The 19,470-nt window shown below is 36.3% G+C and overlaps 1 protein-coding gene across 1 annotated transcript; it reads left to right on the top strand.

Moving 5' to 3' along the window:
• Positions 1 to 2,508: 2,508 nt before the first annotated feature.
• On the top strand, positions 2,509 to 19,299 carry LOC107594287 (uncharacterized). The gene is made up of 5 exons (XM_016284282.1): positions 2,509 to 2,663; positions 4,467 to 4,632; positions 16,979 to 17,121; positions 18,118 to 18,280; positions 18,371 to 19,299. Exons 2-5 carry the CDS (start codon positions 4,497 to 4,499, stop codon positions 18,538 to 18,540), a joined length of 612 nt encoding a protein of 203 aa, XP_016139768.1. The 5' UTR covers positions 2,509 to 2,663; positions 4,467 to 4,496; the 3' UTR covers positions 18,541 to 19,299.
• The last annotated feature ends 171 nt before the right edge of the window (positions 19,300 to 19,470 follow it).

The raw sequence follows: 19,470 nt of genomic DNA, 5'->3' as shown, positions 1-19,470 counted from the left end.
AATTATTTTTTTTCTCCAATGTTGTTTTTACACTAGGCAAATATTATCTCATATTGTAGTAGCTGGTCAGCGGCAGGTGCAAGCACGGTCGTTATAGGCAACAAGGATTGATTTTACGATTCCTGGATGAAATCAAAAAGCATCAAAAAAGCTCTAAAAGCAGGGCGCTCTGGCTATCATTTCAGTAATGTTTTACATCCTGGCAATGCATTAATCATCAGTGTTGGGGGTAACGCGAGTTACGTTATGTTTAGTAACTTTTTTCAAGTAACTGGTAAAGTAACGCATTACTTTTTAATTTACAAGAGAATATCTGAGTTACTTTTTCAAATAATTAACGCAAGTTACTTTGTTTCCAATTTATTGATTGACAGCTCTCCTGTCCCCATGTTGAGAGAAATCAGATGTTACTGTAGTTCTAAAATAAATATGAATATGCACTAATCTCACTCACAAAAAAAACAAAACACAGATTTGGTATTCCTCAAAATGAATAAAAATAATGCAACTCAGAATATGACGCAAACCTGCAATAATTAAATGTTGAACAACACAAATATCCTTTATGCATTTAATCCCATTCTATTAACCAATGTCTTTGCTTCTGACCTTCGATGATCCAGTGCAACCGTACTAATAAGCACAAATTACTCTAGACAAACATTTGTGTGTCTTTTTTTATTGCTGAAGTGTGTTGAAATGTCTTCTTCTGCATTCTACTGTACGGACGTAAATTTACTTTCCCTTCAGCCTGAGGCTTATTCACTTCACTTTTGGTGTGAAAAGGCTTTTATATTTGCCAAAAATAGAACCTTTTTATTTTAAAAACAAACAAGCAAGCCCTGTCCAGATCTAAAAAGTAACGTAACACATTACTTTCCATTAAAAGCAACTAAGCAACGTAACTAGTTACTTTTTTAATGGAGTAATGCAATATTGTAATGCATTACTTTTAACAGTAACTTTCCCCAACACGGTTAATCATTGCATTTGTCTGTTTCAAAGATGTCAGGGGAAAAGCAAAAGAGCATTATTTCATTCTGGGTAGGCTACCAAAGGGTAAAAAAAAGGTTGTCAGATCAGAGGTGGAGATGACAGCAAGGGAGATAGTAGGGGAGAAAGTAGAGACCATAGAGGAGTCAGTGGATGAATCAGTGGACAAGACAGGGAAGAAGAAAGCATGGAGCAGCCACACACATACACACACACACACACACACACACACACAAACACACACACACACACACACACACACACACAAACACACACACAAACACAAACACACACACAAACACGCACACACACAAACACGCACACACACGCACACACACAAACACACACACAAAAACACATACACACAGCTTGGCATACATGCTCAGGGCAAGTTCTGCAATCCTACTGTGTGTGTACAGTATGTACATTGAGCACTGCTGATGAGTTGGCTCGTTTGGGGCCAAATTTCTTTTTTTTATTGACACATTTGTATTTTTGAAATACATAAAACAATTTATTTTATTTGGACGAATTTGTCTGCCTTTTACCAGATTTACCCAATTTCTGTCTGTGCAAGTCAATTATGAACAATATTGAACTGCGAGCAAAAACTTGAGAGAATTGCGTGGGGCCACTGCTGCAGATATTTGAGTGGCTCCTCCCCTGACAGATGCAATCCCACTCCAAAATTTTGATCAACATTGCGAGCCCTTGTATATCTGACACAGAATGCAACACACAGATATAACATCAGATGGTACTATAATATTGTAACTCGAGAGCTGAACTCTAATTCTATTGTATGTACATTAAATGAATGTTAATTAAAACCTTTCAAATTAAACGCAAGTGAGTGTAATGGTAAATAGCTGTAATGGTTTCAAATGCGTTTAAGCAAAGACTAGGCCTATAGAAATAAGTTCCGTGTAGTGAGCTGGACACGCGTCATTTCAAGTGAACCCCGTCAGAAACCTGTATTATCCCCCTCCGGAACGCGACCCCCAACAAACCCCCCGCCTTGCTTTGGGCTAGTTTTACTTTGTTGTGAAAACCTGGCAACCTGCTCATTTCCCCGAAGATCTCCAAGAGCGCCGCTTTCCTGGAACCCGCGCGCTGCCTCTGTCTCATATACGGATCTGAACGCAGAGTGCTTCACTACACTTGAGAACAGTACTTTCCACAGGAGTAACATTTTTTACTGGAAGAGTAAAACTTGCTGGCAATAATGCGGATACAGAGCTATATCAGTGTCACTGTCTTGATCCTGATCCACAAATCCGCCTCAGAGGGTAAGATGATTTTATTTTAAATGTATTTTAGTAGTAGGCTATAGAAGCAATACATTATTAATTAAATACATGTAAACATTTTAAATGTTTATTATTATTCACCAACAAACTTTATTTCTCTCTATATATAGCTCAAATTCTTAGGGAGAAACAGACCCATGGAATGTCACTAAATATTTCATAAATGTTGATAATAACTAAAGTTTATGTTCTAACTGTACTTCCGTGTGTTCAGGTCATTTGGATTTTCCTGAGGTTGAACTTTCTCCCAAAGACGGCAAACTTCACGTCCAGTTCAGCAACCCTCTTCAGCTGTACAGAAACTCACCGGCTCTGCGCGGCCTCAACGATAATCTGGAATACTGTATCGAAACAGAAGAAGTAACGTTCACTTTCCTGTCTGCTCGCAGTAATAGTTCAACCAAAAACAAAAAAACCTCACTTGAACAATCTTCAGCAGCTTTTTTCAGTATAGTTATAATAATTTATAGCTCAAGTCAAATCACCTTTATTTGTATAGCGCTTTATACAATACTGGTTGTGTCAAAGCAGCTTTACACAGTCAAACAGGAAAATAGTTTGTCAATAATGCCAGCTAAAGTCAGTTCATTGATGAGTCATTATCCAGTTCAGCTCTCTTCCAGTAGTGTCTGTGCAATCAGTCAAGCGTCTCGAATTAAGCAAGCCAAAGGCGACAGCGGCAAGGAACCAAAACTCCATCGGTGACAGAAATGGAGAAAAAACCTTGGGAGAAACCTATGGAGCTTATAATATGACAAAACTAACTGAATTTGTATTGTGTACATTTGAATTATTGACAAGTGTCATTTAACGAAACTGAATATTATGTGGCATTTAACATAGTTCTGAATTAGATTTTGTTTTACTTGAATATTAAACATTTGAAATGTAACATAACTGAATATTTTTATGGCAGACATGTCTTTTCAAACAGCACATTTTTTATTCTGAAAACTTAGACTTTCACATGCTGAGAATGCTAACCTAATAAACCATAAATGTTTAAGAATCACTTAGGCTACCTCTGGGCGATTCATGATCAGGTAGATCTTAAACCACACGCTCACGCCAGAAAACTACTAATTGGCCAAAATGCTTCGTTTGACTTTTCGGAGATCATCTCCTCTTCCCTGTGGATTACCTCTGACCTGCTTTCTGTACGATCTGAATTTCTGCATATTGAATTTTAGAATATTGAATTTGATTTCCTCTTCATCTTGAAAACGTGAAGCTGTATTTTTAAAAACTGGATATTTGCTGTCTAAGATTTCAGAACAAAGGAATTGCTGTTTGAAAATGCATTTCTATAAAACTCTGCCATAAAAACATTCAGTTGTGTTAAATTTCAAATGTTTAATATTCAAGTAAAAAAAAAAAATCTAATTCAGAACTATGTTAAATGCCACATAATATTCAGTTTTGTTAAATGAGACTTGTCAATAATTCAAATGTACTCAATACAAATTCAGTTAGTTTTGTCATATTATAAGCTCCATAGAAACCAGGCTCAGTCGGTGGGAGTTCTCTTCTGGGACAAAAAAAAATCAGGACAAAAAAGCAAAAGGAAGTAGCTGATTATTACTTTGTGTGAGGAACAGATTGAAATTTCAGTATTTACCTTCAAATCAAATCATTCCTGAAAATATTTATGTACACTAGCATTCAAATGATTTTGAAAGAAGTCTCTTCTGTTCACCAAGGCTGCATTCATTTGATCAGAAATACAGTAAAACAGTAATATTGTGAAATATTATTACAATTCCAAAAAAAACTCTTTTCTATGTGAATATATGTTAAACTGTAATTTATTGCTGTGCTCAAAGCTGTATTTTCAGCATCATTACTCCAGTCTTCAGTGTCACATGATCTTCAGAAATCATCCTAAAATGCAGGTTTGCCGCTGAGGAAACATTTCTGATTATCAGTGTTGAAAACAGCTGTGCTCTTTTTGTGGAAATCTTGATTTTCTCTCACTTTAGATCAGTTTATTGCGTCCTTGCTGAATAAAAGTATTCATTTATTTAACAAACAAATCTTATCAACCCCAAATCTTTGAACAGTAGTGTATATCTCAAGTCAAACGGAGTGCATTAATAATGACTAAATGCTCATTTTTCAATGAACTGTTCTTTTGAATAGTTGTAACTCTTGTTTTCTCTACAGGGGAGGAATGAAGCCTGTGAAAGCTGTGAGATGAAGCAAAATACATGCGAGACGTCCGTTGTGTTTTCTGAGCACAGAGGCGAATACTGCGTCAATCTGACTGGAAACATCGGACAGAGATTTTTCAAGCTGAGAAGCAGCTGTTTCACTGGAGACATAAGAAGCTGTAAGTGCGATTTCTACCAAACAGTCTACTGTGCTCTTCACAAGGCAGATAATAGTGAAAACAAATGACACATCACAATATATTCACAAAGAAAAGAGTTATTTGAAATTGTAATAAGATTTTATAATATTACTGTTTTTACAGTAGTTTTTATAATTAAAAATCATGTAAAAATTGTATTATGTACCACTAATACTTCACAATCTGTGAATGTATCACTTTTCTGGCATTATAGTGCAAACGAGAATTGTGTTACTTTACTGCACTTTGCTGTCTTTTTTTGAGAACAATGTTACAATGGAAAAAATCTTAATGATTTTAAAAACAGGCTTCATTTTAATTATACAAAGTATATTTCATTATTTATTTTCTGAAATTTGGTCCACATACTGTATGTCTTGACAGAGTTGGTCTTTTTTACAGTACTCTGAATGGGAATTATGAGCATTGTTTTGCTTAGCATAATAAGAAATGTAATATATAATGAATGAATGATGCATTTATTTAGCGCTTTATTTTGTATTGCTGTACACCCAAAGCGCTTAACAATCATATGAGGGGGGAATCTCCTCAAACACCACCAGTGTGCAGCATCCACCTGGATGGTGCGACGGCAGCCACAGGACAACTGTGCCAGTGCGCTCACCACACACCAGCTACAGGTGGAGAGGAGAGAGAGACAGAGCCAATTCAGTGGATGGGGGAGGCTATGATTGACAAGGGCCAGTGGAGGGAATTTGGCCAGGACACCGGGGATACACCCCTACTCTTTACGAGATGTGCCATGGGATTTTTAGTGACCACAGAGAGTCAGGACCTCGATTTAACGTCTCATCCGAAGGACGGTTCGTTTTGCAGTATAGTGTCCCCATCACTACACTGGGGCGTTAGGACCCACACAGACCACAGGGTGAGCACCCCCTTCTGGTCTCACTAACACCTCTTCCAGCAGAAACCTAGTTTTCCCAGGAAGTTTCCCATCCAGGTACTGACCAGACTCAACCCTGCTTAGCTCCAGCGAGCAACCGGTCTTGGGCTGCAGAGTGATATGGCTGTGGCCTAATACATGCGAGACGTCCGTTGTGTTTTCTGAGCACAGAGGCGAATACTGCGTCAATCTGACTGGAAACATCGGACAGAGATTTTTCAAGCTGAGAAGCAGCTGTTTCACTGGAGACATAAGAAGCTGTAAGTGCGATTTCTACCAAACAGTCTACTGTTCTCTTCACAAGGCAGATAATAGTGAAAACAGAGCATCCATGTGAATAGAGCTGAAATATAGACAAATACAGTAGTTTTTATTTACATATTTTTTTATTTTGTAGCTTCAATGACTTCACTACTATTTCAAAATGTAGCAACTAGTCATAATAAACTTTTGACTTTGCAAATTGCAAATTAGGATCAAATCATAGTTCACCTGAGACCTGCAGAATTACAAAACATAAATACTGAAAGCAAATTATATATTTTTTTACACATGAGACCAAACAGACACCATATGGGCTCATGCAAGCATGAATGCATGTTTGGGTGATACTTGTATGAAGAGCATTAAGGGAGGGTGGAGACATTTGCCAGGGATTTGATGGTTTAGTGTTTGTGTTTGTGTGCCCTTGACCCGTGTTTTGCTGGAGGTCAGACCAGCTGCTGAGCTCTCAACATATTGCAGCTATTTGAAGATCTGCAGTGGCTTTTCTGTGTAAAAGGGAATTATAGAAGTAAATAGGGAGGAGTATATGTGTGTGTGTTTTATTTATTAGAGAGTAAGAGGAATTATTTATTTTGTGTGTTTAAATGTAAGGAAGTAAAAATAAATAAAAACCCTGGTTATATTATTTTTGTCCTTATTTTTAAAAAATATTATGGAATGAGGACTTAATAATGTCAAAAATGTAAAAAAAAAAAAATGTTAAAAAAACAATTTCTTAATAATGGATTTTTTTCTTACAAACACACAGCTTTTCACTTCACACAACATTAACTGATGGACTGGAGCGGTGTGGATTACTGTGATGTTTTTATCAGCTGTTTGGACTCTCATTCTGACGGCACCCATTCACTGCAGAGGATCCATTGGTGTGCGAGTGATGCAATGCTACATTTCTCCAAATCTGTTCCTATCAACAAACAAACTCATCTACATCTTGGATGGGCTGAAGATGAATACATTTTCAGCACATTTTCATTTTTAGGCGAGCTATTCCTTTAATAATACTTTTGAAAAATCTGTTAAAAGCATGTGCCCTCACACGAGATATTGTGTTCTATTGAAAGCAGGTGTATTTGCCTCAAACATTGCCTTTTAGTGACACAGTGGTGCAGAAATACACATGATGAACATGCAGCCACATGAGCGTCTCCTTGCGCCGGTGCACCTGCCACTTTGTTTTTCAGTGCTCACATTCACTCCACATCTGCTTCCACAAAGAACGGCAGCTGTAATGCTTTATGAGGCTTAACTCACCGCTGTCTGTTTCTTTGTGCTTGTCTTTATGTCTGTGCTTGTTTTATCGGCACCTCAGGGTTTAGTCTTAACACCTGACTGTTAACCTACTTTCCTTAGTAGCTGATTTGTGTTGTCATTGTTGTTGCACTCTTGATGTTTGACCTGTCTATAGCTACATGTGATGAAAACAACACTCTCCTATAGGTCGCTTCAGTCTGCAGGCAATGTTAAAGTAAACTACAAGTAATGCTTTGTATGAGTTGGATTAGTGTTGTAGCATTTATTAAACTTCATTGTTTAACCCTGTTTCCAAAGTTATTGTAAGTTGAAAATGAAACCATATTTTTCTAGTCACACATTCTTGTCATTCGTAGTTTAACATAAACGATCCAAAACTTACATGCTACTGTTCCAATGTTTGGGGTCATTAAGACTTATTGTAGTTGTTGTTTGTTTTTAGTTTTTTTCCCCAATAAATTAATATTCAGCAAGGATGCATTCAATTGATCAAAAGTGACAGTAAGTTTTCTGCTCAGTTTTAGCCTATTCCAGACAGATCCTGATGTGTTTTTTTAATACAAAAAAAGCGTAAATAAGAGAAGAACTGCACGGTCCCTAAGTCGAGCTGATGACACATTCAGTAGCCTAATTAAATAATACTGTAATTATATTTATGTGCATTTACATTTTTAATGTCCATTTTAGATGACATATCAGTGTTATTTGCGTTTAAAGATAATGTTTTATTATTTTATTCTGAAAACAGCCACAAAAACAACACGGTCCCTTAAAGTCGTGAAAAAAAGAGAAAATCAGCACAGTCCCTAAATTGAGCCACAACGCTACAAACGCAGAAGCGTCGCGTTTTTAAGGTGGAACGGATAGCGTCAATAAGAAGCTGGATTCAGCCTCGTTACTTACTTAACCTGCTGTCCACATGATAAGGAAAAATGCTAGGAGCTAAGGATAAAATTCAACACCTCCTATATAACTGCATGTTACTAATGAAGAAAAACAGACTGGATGTGTGCAGGACATACTACAATATGACAGCTTTTATAGGATGCATTGAGGAGGAGCTCAAACTACACTCAAGGGTCAAGTGATGCTGACATACATAGTTATGGTCTATGATATTGGCACAGATTCTGTGTAATAATCAATTATTTGTGACTGTATATAGTTCTCAATTTGGAAAAGACGTTTAGTTCCCACTTTAAGTGAACCTTAGTTCCCAAGACGTCTACAAGATTTATTAAAATGATGATAAAAGACTAGAAAATATGAGTCATAAACACATGACAGTATGACTGAAAGGTTAAAGTGTTTAAAAAATAAATACACAAATAAAACATTCTGTGAAACTTAAAAAAATAATAATTTGGCACCTGATTTTGTTTCTTATAGTAGGCTAGCCTACGATTTCTTTCTTTTTTGGTCTGGAGCCCTGCATGTAATGTGTGAGCCATAACATCAGATGGCACTATAATATTGAAAACCGAGAGCTGAAATCTATACTAGCTACATTAAATGAAGGTAAAACCTTCAATTATTCTGATTCATAACTGTAATTGTTTCAGATGAGTTTAAATCAAGCCTCAACAAGTGAAAAATTCCGTGTAGGATATGTTCAGATTCGTTCTCTGCATGACCAAGTCTTATCAGTGGGAGATGTCCAAGACATCTTGTATGAAATTCTTTTATGTATGTATAAAGTGAATAAGATAGGAATTAAGATATGTTTCCTGTGGGTTCCAGCACACGTGGGAGTGGATGGAAATGAGGTTGCGGATCATTTAGCAAAACAGGCTCTGAAATGATCACATATAGAAATTATTATACCACTAAGCAAAGAAGAAGTTAAGGCTAAACTTAGAACAGCGATAAGAATGAGATGGCAAGAAGTTTGGAATACGGAGGAGAGAGGAAGACATCTTTTGTTTTCAGAATTGTGATTTGCTTTGCACTTCTCGGCCACCGTATGATCATATTCAAACTCAAGTTGGGGTTGAAAGAGTTAAATTTGGTAGTAGAAGAGAAGATACAATTATTACCAGACTTAGCATTGGCCATACTGCTTTAAATTCTTCTCTATATAAAATGAATAAGCATGAGTCTGGGAACTGTAGTCTGTGTGGATTACCAGAAACAGTAGAGCATGCACTATTACGCTGTTCTGCTTATGAGCATTTCTGTTGGAAGAATTAAAAGAAATAGGGATGGAAAATATTAAACTTAAAACTTTGTTGAATAATGGCTTGAATCATTATAAAATATATAATAATGCTTTAATGACATTCATAAAAAAAGTAGATCTGTTTAACAGGATTTAGAAGGATTAAATTTTTTATTTAAATGTTTTCTATTATTATTATATAATGTTTTTATTTTTTTTTATTCAGTTCTTCCTATTCCATCAATAGTCCACACTCCAGCCCAGTAGGTGGCGGGAATGCACCTATCGTTTGTTTGCCAACCGCCATAAAACTCCAAAAGAAGAAGAAGAAGTAAACACCTGTGTCTCACCTGAGGCCGTGCGCGAGACACGTAATTTCCCTGGAACCCGCGCGCTGCCTCTGTCTCATATACGGATCTGAACGCAGAGTGCTTCACTACACTTGAGAACAGTACTTTCCACAGGAGTAACATTTTTTACTGGAAGATATAATATGTGAATACTGGATTGAAACTCGCTGGCAATAATGCGGATACAGAGCTATATCAGTGTCACTGTCTTGATCCTGATCCACAAATCCGCCTCAGAGGGTAAGATGATTTTATTTTATTTTACATTTATTTTAGTAGTATAATAGAAATATATTATTAATTGAATATATTAAAAATAATAATAATTTATTAAATGTTTATTATTATTCAACAACAAACTTTATTTTTATTTATAATTTTTGTATTAATTTGGAAAGCTCAAATTCTTAGGGAAAAACAGACCCCATGGAATGTCACTAAATATTTCATAAATGTTGATAATAACTAAAGTTTATGTTGGGCCCAATGGTTGGCACATGTCTTAAGTCTTAAAGTCTGGCTTTTAAAAAAATCATTTTGTAATCTATAGTGTTATCGATCTTTTTATTATTACTATCGTTACTATTTACCCCGCTGCTAACATGTCTCATGGATTATTTAATTAGTGTTTTATTAATTGTCTGGAATGCTTTTTTTATAGTGTTATACAATTTAGGTGTTTGCTATTATTTTATATTAACTCAAAATTGCATCTGATGTGCTTTTATGTATACACTCTAAAAATGCTGGGTTAAATTCAACCCAGTGCTGGGTAAAATAGGGACAAACCCAGCAATTGGGTTGTTTTGACCCAGCGGTTAGGTTACTACCCAGAAGGTTGGGGTAAACATTTAATCCAACCGCTGGGTCAAAACAACCCAATTGCTGGGTTTGTCCCTATTTTACCCAGCACTGGGTTGAATTTAACCCAGCATTTTTTTTAGAGCGTATGCTTACTGTTTTCCAGCAGGCTTGCATCTTATCTATTTAGGGTTGTGTGGCTTTGTGTGCTTGCATGGCTAATTGTGGAATTGATTTTGCGTTTTTGTGCTGATGTTTTGTTGTTGTTTTTTCTTTTGTTATTTTAAAGTTTTTTTTTAAGCATCTAGCTGGCTAACACTGGCACATTTACAGAAATGCTGATTAATGTGTGTTAAAATAAAGTAAAATAAAAAGTGGGATGGCACAGTATTAAAAGGCTTTCGTTTTCATAGCATTTAGCGTAGGTTTATGTCTTTGTGTGGTCCAAAGGCCTGGTTGCAGGTCCCAGTTTTTATTACACTGACATCTGAGATTAATCCTGAATGTAGGTGTGCCAAAACTCATCGAGAGGGACGCAAACCCATCCCTTTACTATCAGTCCTGCTAGTCACAGTTTAACATTTGACGCGTTCCTGTCATTCGTAGTTTAACGTGTGCTTCACTACAGAGCTCTGTGATCGTCTGGTCTGGACATACGATCATGACAGTCGTGTACTGTACTCTACATATTAACTAAATCCAAAAGGCAGGTCAATGTTCAAGCATATTACAGCCGCATTAAAAGGCTGCATGCAATGCGACAGCTCGGTCCTGCAAGTCGAACATTTTTTCTTTGAATGTTGTAATACGATCCATCTCATTACAACATTATGCTTGGGGTGGGAAGCTTGTAGGGTTGAAGTTCTCAGAAGCTCTTAAGGAAGTTGGAGTCTATTGGTGTCTGGTTTGCTCTTTCTTGTGAAATGAAGATTTAGACTGGCTGAGACAGCAGTGATTGACACCACAGATTCTGTTTTACACTGCAATTTCCAAGAATATAATGCCAGTGACAAGAGAAAGGGGCGGATTTCTGTGTTTTTGTGTTCTCGTCACATGTCTTCTCAGCAATTGTACAGCAGTTATGGTTAATGGTCAATAGTCAAAACTGGGAAAACAAGTCTGAGAGCTTCATTACACACACACACACACAAAACACTGTAAAAATAGCCCATGTGACAAGTGACTAATGACTTATGAAGCTAATCAAATCACTCATGAAAATTTTTATGCTCATTGTTGTTTAAAAATTTGGGGACGGTAAGACATTTTTTTCATGTAGAGGTGTCACCAAGGCTGCATTATGGTGGCCGAGAAGTGCAAAGCAAATCACAATTCTGAAAACAAAATAACAAATTATAAATGCAAATGCAAGTCTAAAAAACAAAATAACAATTCAGAAAGCACAACAACAATTCAGAAAACATTATAACAAGTCAGAAAACACAATGACAAATCAGAAAACAAAATAGCAAGTCAGAAAACACAACGACAAATCAGACAAACCGGAAAAGGAAGGTATAGTTTGAGACAGCACCATTGGTTTGGGATTACTCACCGCTGACTGGACGAGATATGTCAATCAAAAAATACGGGCTGTCTATTTCCATTTAGTTAAAAGTGGCTGTAAAACATTAGCTCCAGTGGTGCAGATGGATAAGCACTTGACGTTGGCTTTTTGATGCGATCGACCCGGGTTCGATCCCACCTTTTGCCAAACTTTTTTTTCTCCCTTTTCAAATCTCGTATCACATCGTAAAGGCATTTATTTTCAATAAAAATTAAGGAAATAATCAAAAAGTTGAAAATAAACTATCGGGTAGGGTTAGGGTAGGTGTAGGGAGGGCTTTATTGTACCAATAAGGTGGCATCCATTTAATAATTAACATTATAATTTACACTCAATACGTTATTATTGCATACTGTTTTATAATGTACTACAATACTGAAGTGCAGATAATTGCCACTATTTGCAACAAGTAGTATACTTGATAGTAGAAATCCTGCTATTTTAACATAGTGTAAATAGGTATTTGCACTTAGTGTAAATAGCATATTGCTAAAAAATACTGTTATTTTCACTTAGTGTAAATATAATTTCTTGCTAATACGAGATTTGAAAAGGGAGGGAAAAAAGCTTGGCAAAAGGTGGGATTGCACCTGTGTCGATCGTGTCAAAAAGCCAAAGCCAAGCGCTTATCCATCTGCGCCACTGGAGCTGATGATTTACAGCCACTTTTAACTAAATGTAAATAGACCCCCCGTATAAGTTGATTGACAGAAAGGGCAATTCATACAATACATTTAAACTGAGCTACTTTAATACAATCTCCGAACTTTCTACATAATTTACACTCAATACGTTATTATTGTATACTGTTTTATAATGTACTACAATACTGAAGTGCAGATAATTGCCACTATTTGCAACAAGTAGTATACTTGATAGTAGAAATCCTGCTATTTTAACATAGTGTAAATAGGTATTTGCACTTAGTGTAAATAGCATATTGCTAAAAAATACTGTTATTTTCACTTAGTGTAAATATAATTTCTTGCTAATACGAGATTTGAAAAGGGAGGAAAAAAAGCTTGGCAAAAGGTGGGATTGCACCTGTGTCGATCGTGTCAAAAAGCCAATGCCAAGCGCTTATCCATCTGCACCACTGGAGCTGATGATTTACAGCCACTTTTAACTAAATGTAAATAGACACCCCGTATAAGTTGATTGACAGATGTCTCATCCAGTTAGCGGTGAGTAATCCCAAACCAATGGCGCTGTCTCAAACTATACCTACCTCTTCCGGTTTGTCTGATTTGTCGTTGTGTTTTCTGACTTGTTATAATATTTTCTGAATTGTTGTTGTGCTTTCTGAATTGTTATTGTTATTTATTGTTTTTTAGACTTGCATTTGCATTTGTAATTTGTTATTTTGTTTTCAGAATTGTGATCTGCTTTGCACTTCTCGGCCACCGTACTGCATTTATGTGATCAAAAATACAGTAAAAATAGTAATATTGTGTAAATATTATTACAGTTTAAAATAACTGTTTTCTATTTGAATGTAATTTAAAATGTAGCATCATTACTCCAACATTTAGTATAAAAGTCCATTTCCGCCACTGAATAAAAAATAAAACAAGGTAACTGCAACTTTTTATCTCACAATTCTGACTTTTTTTCTTAGAATTATGTGATAGAAACTCGCAATTGTGAGAAAAAAGTCAGAATTGTGAGATAAAAAATCACAATTACCTTGTTTTATCCAGTTCAGAATTCAGAAATCATTCTAATGCTGATTTGAGTACATTTCTTCTTATTATTGTTATCATCAATGTTATCATCAATGTTAAAGCAGTTGTGCTGCTTAATAATTTTTTGTGGATATTGTGATACATTTTTATTTATTTATTTTTTGCATTCAGTTTTTTACATTCAGACTTTGTTCTTATAAAAGAGCCTCCAATCTGACAACCTCAGACGTAAAACAAGTTAAGAGTGAGAAGAAGAATAAGAGTCAGGAGAATCAAACGACTGCCACACATTACAATGCTAAATACTCCTAAATATGTCGCATAACAGCAGTAAAATAGCTTTTGAATGTCGACTTTATAGGGGTGTAAAACACATCTGAAGACAACAGTAGTGCAAAGTCCAAAATACAAGATATAAAGTTGACATCAGACAGAAACTGGCCGGAGTCGATGGTAATAGCAGTGTGCGTGACAGGATAAATGGCATCTGTTAATATACGTCAAGTGTGAGGGTGTGTGTGCGTGGGAGAGTAGAGCCAGCGGGAAGGGAAAGGAAGATGGTTTTGATATGTGTTGTGTTTACCATGAGAAGAGAGAGCACTGGGAAGGGTCAGCAGGGGACATAGACCCTGTAAAGCTTGTTCATACCATCTCAACAAGCATTGGAAATCAGTGTATGTTTTCAGGCCAGTCTGAACCAATTCAACAGGAACTACTGTAATTGTGGCTGTTTAGATTAAAAAAATATATATTATAGTTATCATACATGAAGTAAATTAAGCCTGTTTTAAGACCATTAAGGTTTTTACTTATTGCAAATAATTTATTGCAATTTATTGTTAGGAAATTATTAAGAAATTAATACTTTTATTCAGCAAGGACACATTGAATTGATCAAAAGGGACAGTAGAGATAGTGTTGCAAAAGATTTCAAATAAATGCTGTTCTTTGGACTTTCTATTCATCTGAGTATGCTGAAAAAAATTAAGCTGCACAACTGTTATCAAAAAAAAAAAATCTTGAGCAGCAAATCAGCATATTAGATGATTTCTGAAGATCATGTGACACTAAAAACTGGAGTAATGATGCTGAAAATTTGAGCACAGGAATACATTAAATTATAAAATATATTCAATCAGAAAAGTTATTTTAAATTGTAATAATATTTTAGATATTTTACTGTATTTTTGATCAAATAAATACAGCCTTGATGAGCAGAAACATTTCACAAACATTTAAAATATTACTGACTACAAACTTTTTAACTACATTGTATATTCAGTAAATAAATCAATTGTATACTTAATATGCCTCTTACTAAATAATTGTACATCACAGTTTTTGAATCTATCATTTTTCAGGCATTACAGTGCACATAAGAATTGTGTTACTTTACTGCACTACTGTCAGTGAAATGTGTTTAACTGTCTTCTTTTGAGAACAATGTTATAATACAAACAATCTTAATGGTTTTAAAAACAGCCTTCATTTTGATTATACAAAATATATTTCATTATTTTCTGAAATTTGGTCCACATATGTCTTGACAGATTTGGTCTTTTTGCAGTACTCTGAATGGGAATTATGAGCATTGTTTTGCTTAGCATAATAAGAAATGTAATATACATGGAGATGATGTGGCCAGACTAATGCAAACAGAGAGGAAAGAGCATGTGATTGATCAAACACTAATATGATTAGGTCTCTCTTTTAGCTGTGAGTCGCCCGTCTCCTCCTGCTAGCGTGTCGATTCAGTGTGACAGCTACGGAGTTGAAGTTCGATGGGAATATCCTGATCTCAATCAGGACGTCCAATTCCAGGTGAAGGTGATGCACGACTTCAATCAAAGGTAAATCATCTGAATTAAAGAAACCTCATCTTTCCCAGCTAATAAGAGCCTTTTATAGTCTCTAAATGGTCTCTAAATTTGTGCTTGATTGAATGATTTTGTCTGCCATTATTATTTATTTTTGTTCCAGGAACTCTAATGTTACACAAAATCTTACACGAAGTCTGCGTTTAAACATATCCAGTATGCTGTTTTATCCAGCATATAACCGCTACATTGTTAATGTGACGGCCGTGCGAGGAGGAGAGGAGTCAGAGCCGACACTATCAGATATCTTCAGCTATAATAAATATGCTACCGCCAAAATTAAGTGTATGTTTAGTGTTTTTAGTGGAAATATCATCTATCATAGCAAATACCAGCAGTATAATCTAACTGTACTTCCGGGTGTTCAGGTCATTTGGATTTTCCTGAGGTTGAACTTTCTCCCAAAGACGGCAAACTTCACGTCCAGTTCAGCAACCCTCTTCAGCTGTACAGAAACTCACCGGCTCTGCGCGGCCTCAACGATAATCTGGAATACTGTATCGAAACAGAAGAAGTAACGTTCACTTTCCTGTCTGCTCGCAGTAATAGTTCAACCAAAAACAAAAAAACCTCACTTGAACAATCTTCAGCAGCTTTTTTCAGTATTATAACAATTTATAGCTCCAATAAGGACAAAAAAGCACCAAGAAAGTAGCTGATGATTACATTTCTGATTATCAGTGTTGAAAACAGCTGTGCTCTTTTTGTGGAAATCTTGATTTTCTCTCACTTTAACCCAAAAGTTGGGTTAGTCCATATTTGACCCAAAGTTGGGTTGAAACAGCCTGGCATTTTTAGAGTGTAATAGTGGAAACGCAGCATCCATGTGAACAGAGCTGGAAATATAGACAAATACAAGAGTTTTTATATATGTAATTTTCTTATTATTTCATAGTTTCAGTGACTTCACTACTATTTCAAAATGTAGCAACTAGTCATAATAGACTATTAGTACACTCTAAAAAATGCTGGGTTTAATATAACCCAGTGCTGGGTAAAATAGGGACAAACCCAGCAATTGGGCTGTTTTGACCCAGCGGTTGTGTTAAATGTTTAACCCAACCTTCTGGGTAGAAACCCAACCGCTGGGTCAAAACAACCCAATTGCTGGGTTTGTCCCTATTTTACCCAGCACTGGGTTGAATTTAACCCAGCATTTTTTAGAGTGTAGATGCATCCAAACTTTTGACTTCAAAACTAATTAGATTGCAAATTAGCACATTTACCTGAGCCCTGCCATTACAATACATAAATACTGAAGGCAAATTATATATTTTTTTTTACACATGAGACAAAACAGACACCATATGGGCTCAATGCTGTGAACCTGAAACCAAAACCCAGAGATATCATATTTAATGATATGCCAAACTGTAAATCATAAATATATGCACAAGCTCGTATGATGAAATTCACTGACGTTTTTTGTTCTTCCATCCAGATCCTCCGGTCACCATGTATGTGTATCCATTGCTGGGAGTCCTTTTAACGCTGCTGTTCATAACTGGCATCATTATGCTGCTAGTGACAAAGTGCAACTCAGAAATGAAGGAGAGAGTTCTCCCTATGTTCCAGTATTTTTCTGTAAGTTGCTGTTTGACCTGTTCTCACTATTTTTGTGTACCCTTTTCAGTAAAGTATTCTGACATAAATTTAACTGAATGCAACAATTTGTGTAAGAATGACATTTCAAACAATTTACACAAAATCAATTCCTTTTTTTACTACAATCAGCCTCCATCTGTGTATTTACATCACTGCTGCACAATCCGACTTAAGCAAGACACATTAAAATGATCATAATGTAGTTACGAAATGAATAGCATTACAGTGGCACAATCATTTTTAGTTTGCTCAAACTTTCCAGTTTTGGACACATCAATTAAACAAATCATGGCAGATACAATGAAAGCACTATAAAGTGCTAGTGAAGCAGTCAAAATATAGATGTAATTGTGAATGTTTTCAATTTGTCTGATTGGTGTACTGTCCATTTAATACCCCCATGTCCATAAAAAAAACCTGTGTTATTTACTAAAACTATTAACATTTGCTTTTGGTAATTTAAGCTGAAATAAAATAAAATATTTGCTAAAAATTTTAAACTTATTTGAACTAAAAATGTTGCCTTGGAAGCACACTGAAATTAAAAAAACATAAAAGATGAGGTATTATAATTACTAAAACTAAAACTGCAATAAAAATAAATTAACTAAATAACATAAAAATATTAGATGAAAAGAATAAATTAGAAATGTTGTTTTAGAAACAAACCGAAACAAAATACAAATTAATTGTAAGTAGTAAGTACTAAAATGACTAAAACTGAAATAAATAATAAAGCTGAATAGAAATACAAAAAAATACAAAACCGATGATTGTGCACAAGTGGATTGTCTAATGTTGTTTGGTCCAGTGTTCTTCCAAATATCTTCTTTTGTGAAGAAAGTCATGCATTTTTGGGTAAACCACGCTGTGATTGGTCAGATCTGTCCTGATGTGTTTGGTGTGAGTGTGTTACCCAGCAGCATTCCTGCACTGGGATGGGTGACTGTAACCTGTCTCTTTCTGGTTTGGTAGGATTTCAGTAAAACACACGAGGACGAGTGCAGAACTCTGAAAGTGGAGCCAGAGCCTATCAGCGTTGTGAAGATCGAACCAGCCGAGGACAATAAAGAACAAGCCCCGTTACTAAAGATGAGCGATGAGGAACGGCCCTCCGATACCAAAGATCTGGGAAGTGGTGACTCGGAAGTTAAAAGCCCCTACGGGTTTAATGACCTTGTTGATAGTGAGCAGAGCAACCCGTCGGGTTTTTACGACTGCCCACATGGTGACTCGGAAGTTAAAAGCCCCTACGGGCCTAATGACCTTGTTGAAAGTGAGCAGAGCAACCAGTCGGGTTTTTACGACTGCCCACATGCTCCCAGACAACAGGAGATGAGTCCCGGAGATATGGTAGAGAGTTACGCAGCCTCACTGTTTTCAGAGGTACAGAAGTGAAGGAAAGTACCATAAAGACAGCAAAATCCCCGTACCTGTGGCCAGGATGTGTTTTGGGAACATGATGTGGGATGGGACTGATGGTACAAATACAAGCCCTCGCATGACATCATGAAATGGAATTCGCCCAGGTTTTCCGGTTTGTGGCACAATGGGAAAACGTGTTTGGCATTTGTCTTCATCACGGCACTCCTTTTATTTGAACCGAAACTCCTCATACACTAATTCAGGGTTTTTTCTTTTATTCTTATTATTTTGAGCATTTTTTTTGTTCGTTACTACTTATATTTTACTACATACTGTAGTATTATCTTCTATTCGGACAGAGTCTTATCCTGTGGCCTTAGAACAAAGTTTTACAATATCTTTTACAAGTGCTGCTCAGGTCATGTGACTCAATCCATTGTATTAATGCGGTGTTCTCGCCCGCCTCATCGGATTTGGAAATGGATCCTTGCATGGCTTTGTTGAGTTGATTACAGAAAAACACTTTATTATTACAATAATTACCCTCTATATTTATCTACCCTCTGTATCTGAGCTCTCGCTTTGTGGTTTATTATTTTAAGTCGTTTGGGACGCGGTAACACGGCCCTCTCACAATATATTGCTTTACAGATGTATCACTCTTGCCGCTCAGAAATGTTTACGCAATCATGCTGCATGTCTCATAACATGTCATTCTGCGCTTACACTCACTGATCTATATATAACTGAACCAAGCCAGGGACGGCTAAACGAACGCACTAGTCAAACGAACCGGGCTTTGGGGGTCAAATGCACTCGGGCACGGTTAAGATTGCCTAGTGTGAATAGTAGTACACCTTTATTCTCCCGCATCACACACACACACACACACACACGAGTCTCTACCGTCCCATCAAGTGTTGTCCCGCACCGCACTCAGCTGCGTTGGGTCCCGCGATAGTG

Source organism: Sinocyclocheilus grahami, unplaced genomic scaffold, assembly GCF_001515645.1.
Source record: "Sinocyclocheilus grahami isolate Dianchi unplaced genomic scaffold, SAMN03320097.WGS_v1.1 scaffold181.1, whole genome shotgun sequence".
Taxonomy (NCBI): Eukaryota; Metazoa; Chordata; class Actinopteri; order Cypriniformes; family Cyprinidae; genus Sinocyclocheilus; species Sinocyclocheilus grahami.
This window is presented reverse-complemented; position numbering and strand designations above follow the sequence as displayed.

Bases quoted from the DNA above. Each gene is read 5' to 3' on its own strand.
- LOC107594287 (XM_016284282.1), top strand. From the start codon at position 4,497: ATGAAGCAAAATACATGCGAGACGTCCGTTGTGTTTTCTGAGCACAGA. The intron at 4,633-16,978 runs GTAAGTGCGATT...TCTTCCATCCAG, and splicing joins CACTGGAGACATAAGAAGCT to ATCCTCCGGTCACCATGTAT. The intron at 17,122-18,117 runs GTAAGTTGCTGT...CTGGTTTGGTAG, and splicing joins CTATGTTCCAGTATTTTTCT to GATTTCAGTAAAACACACGA.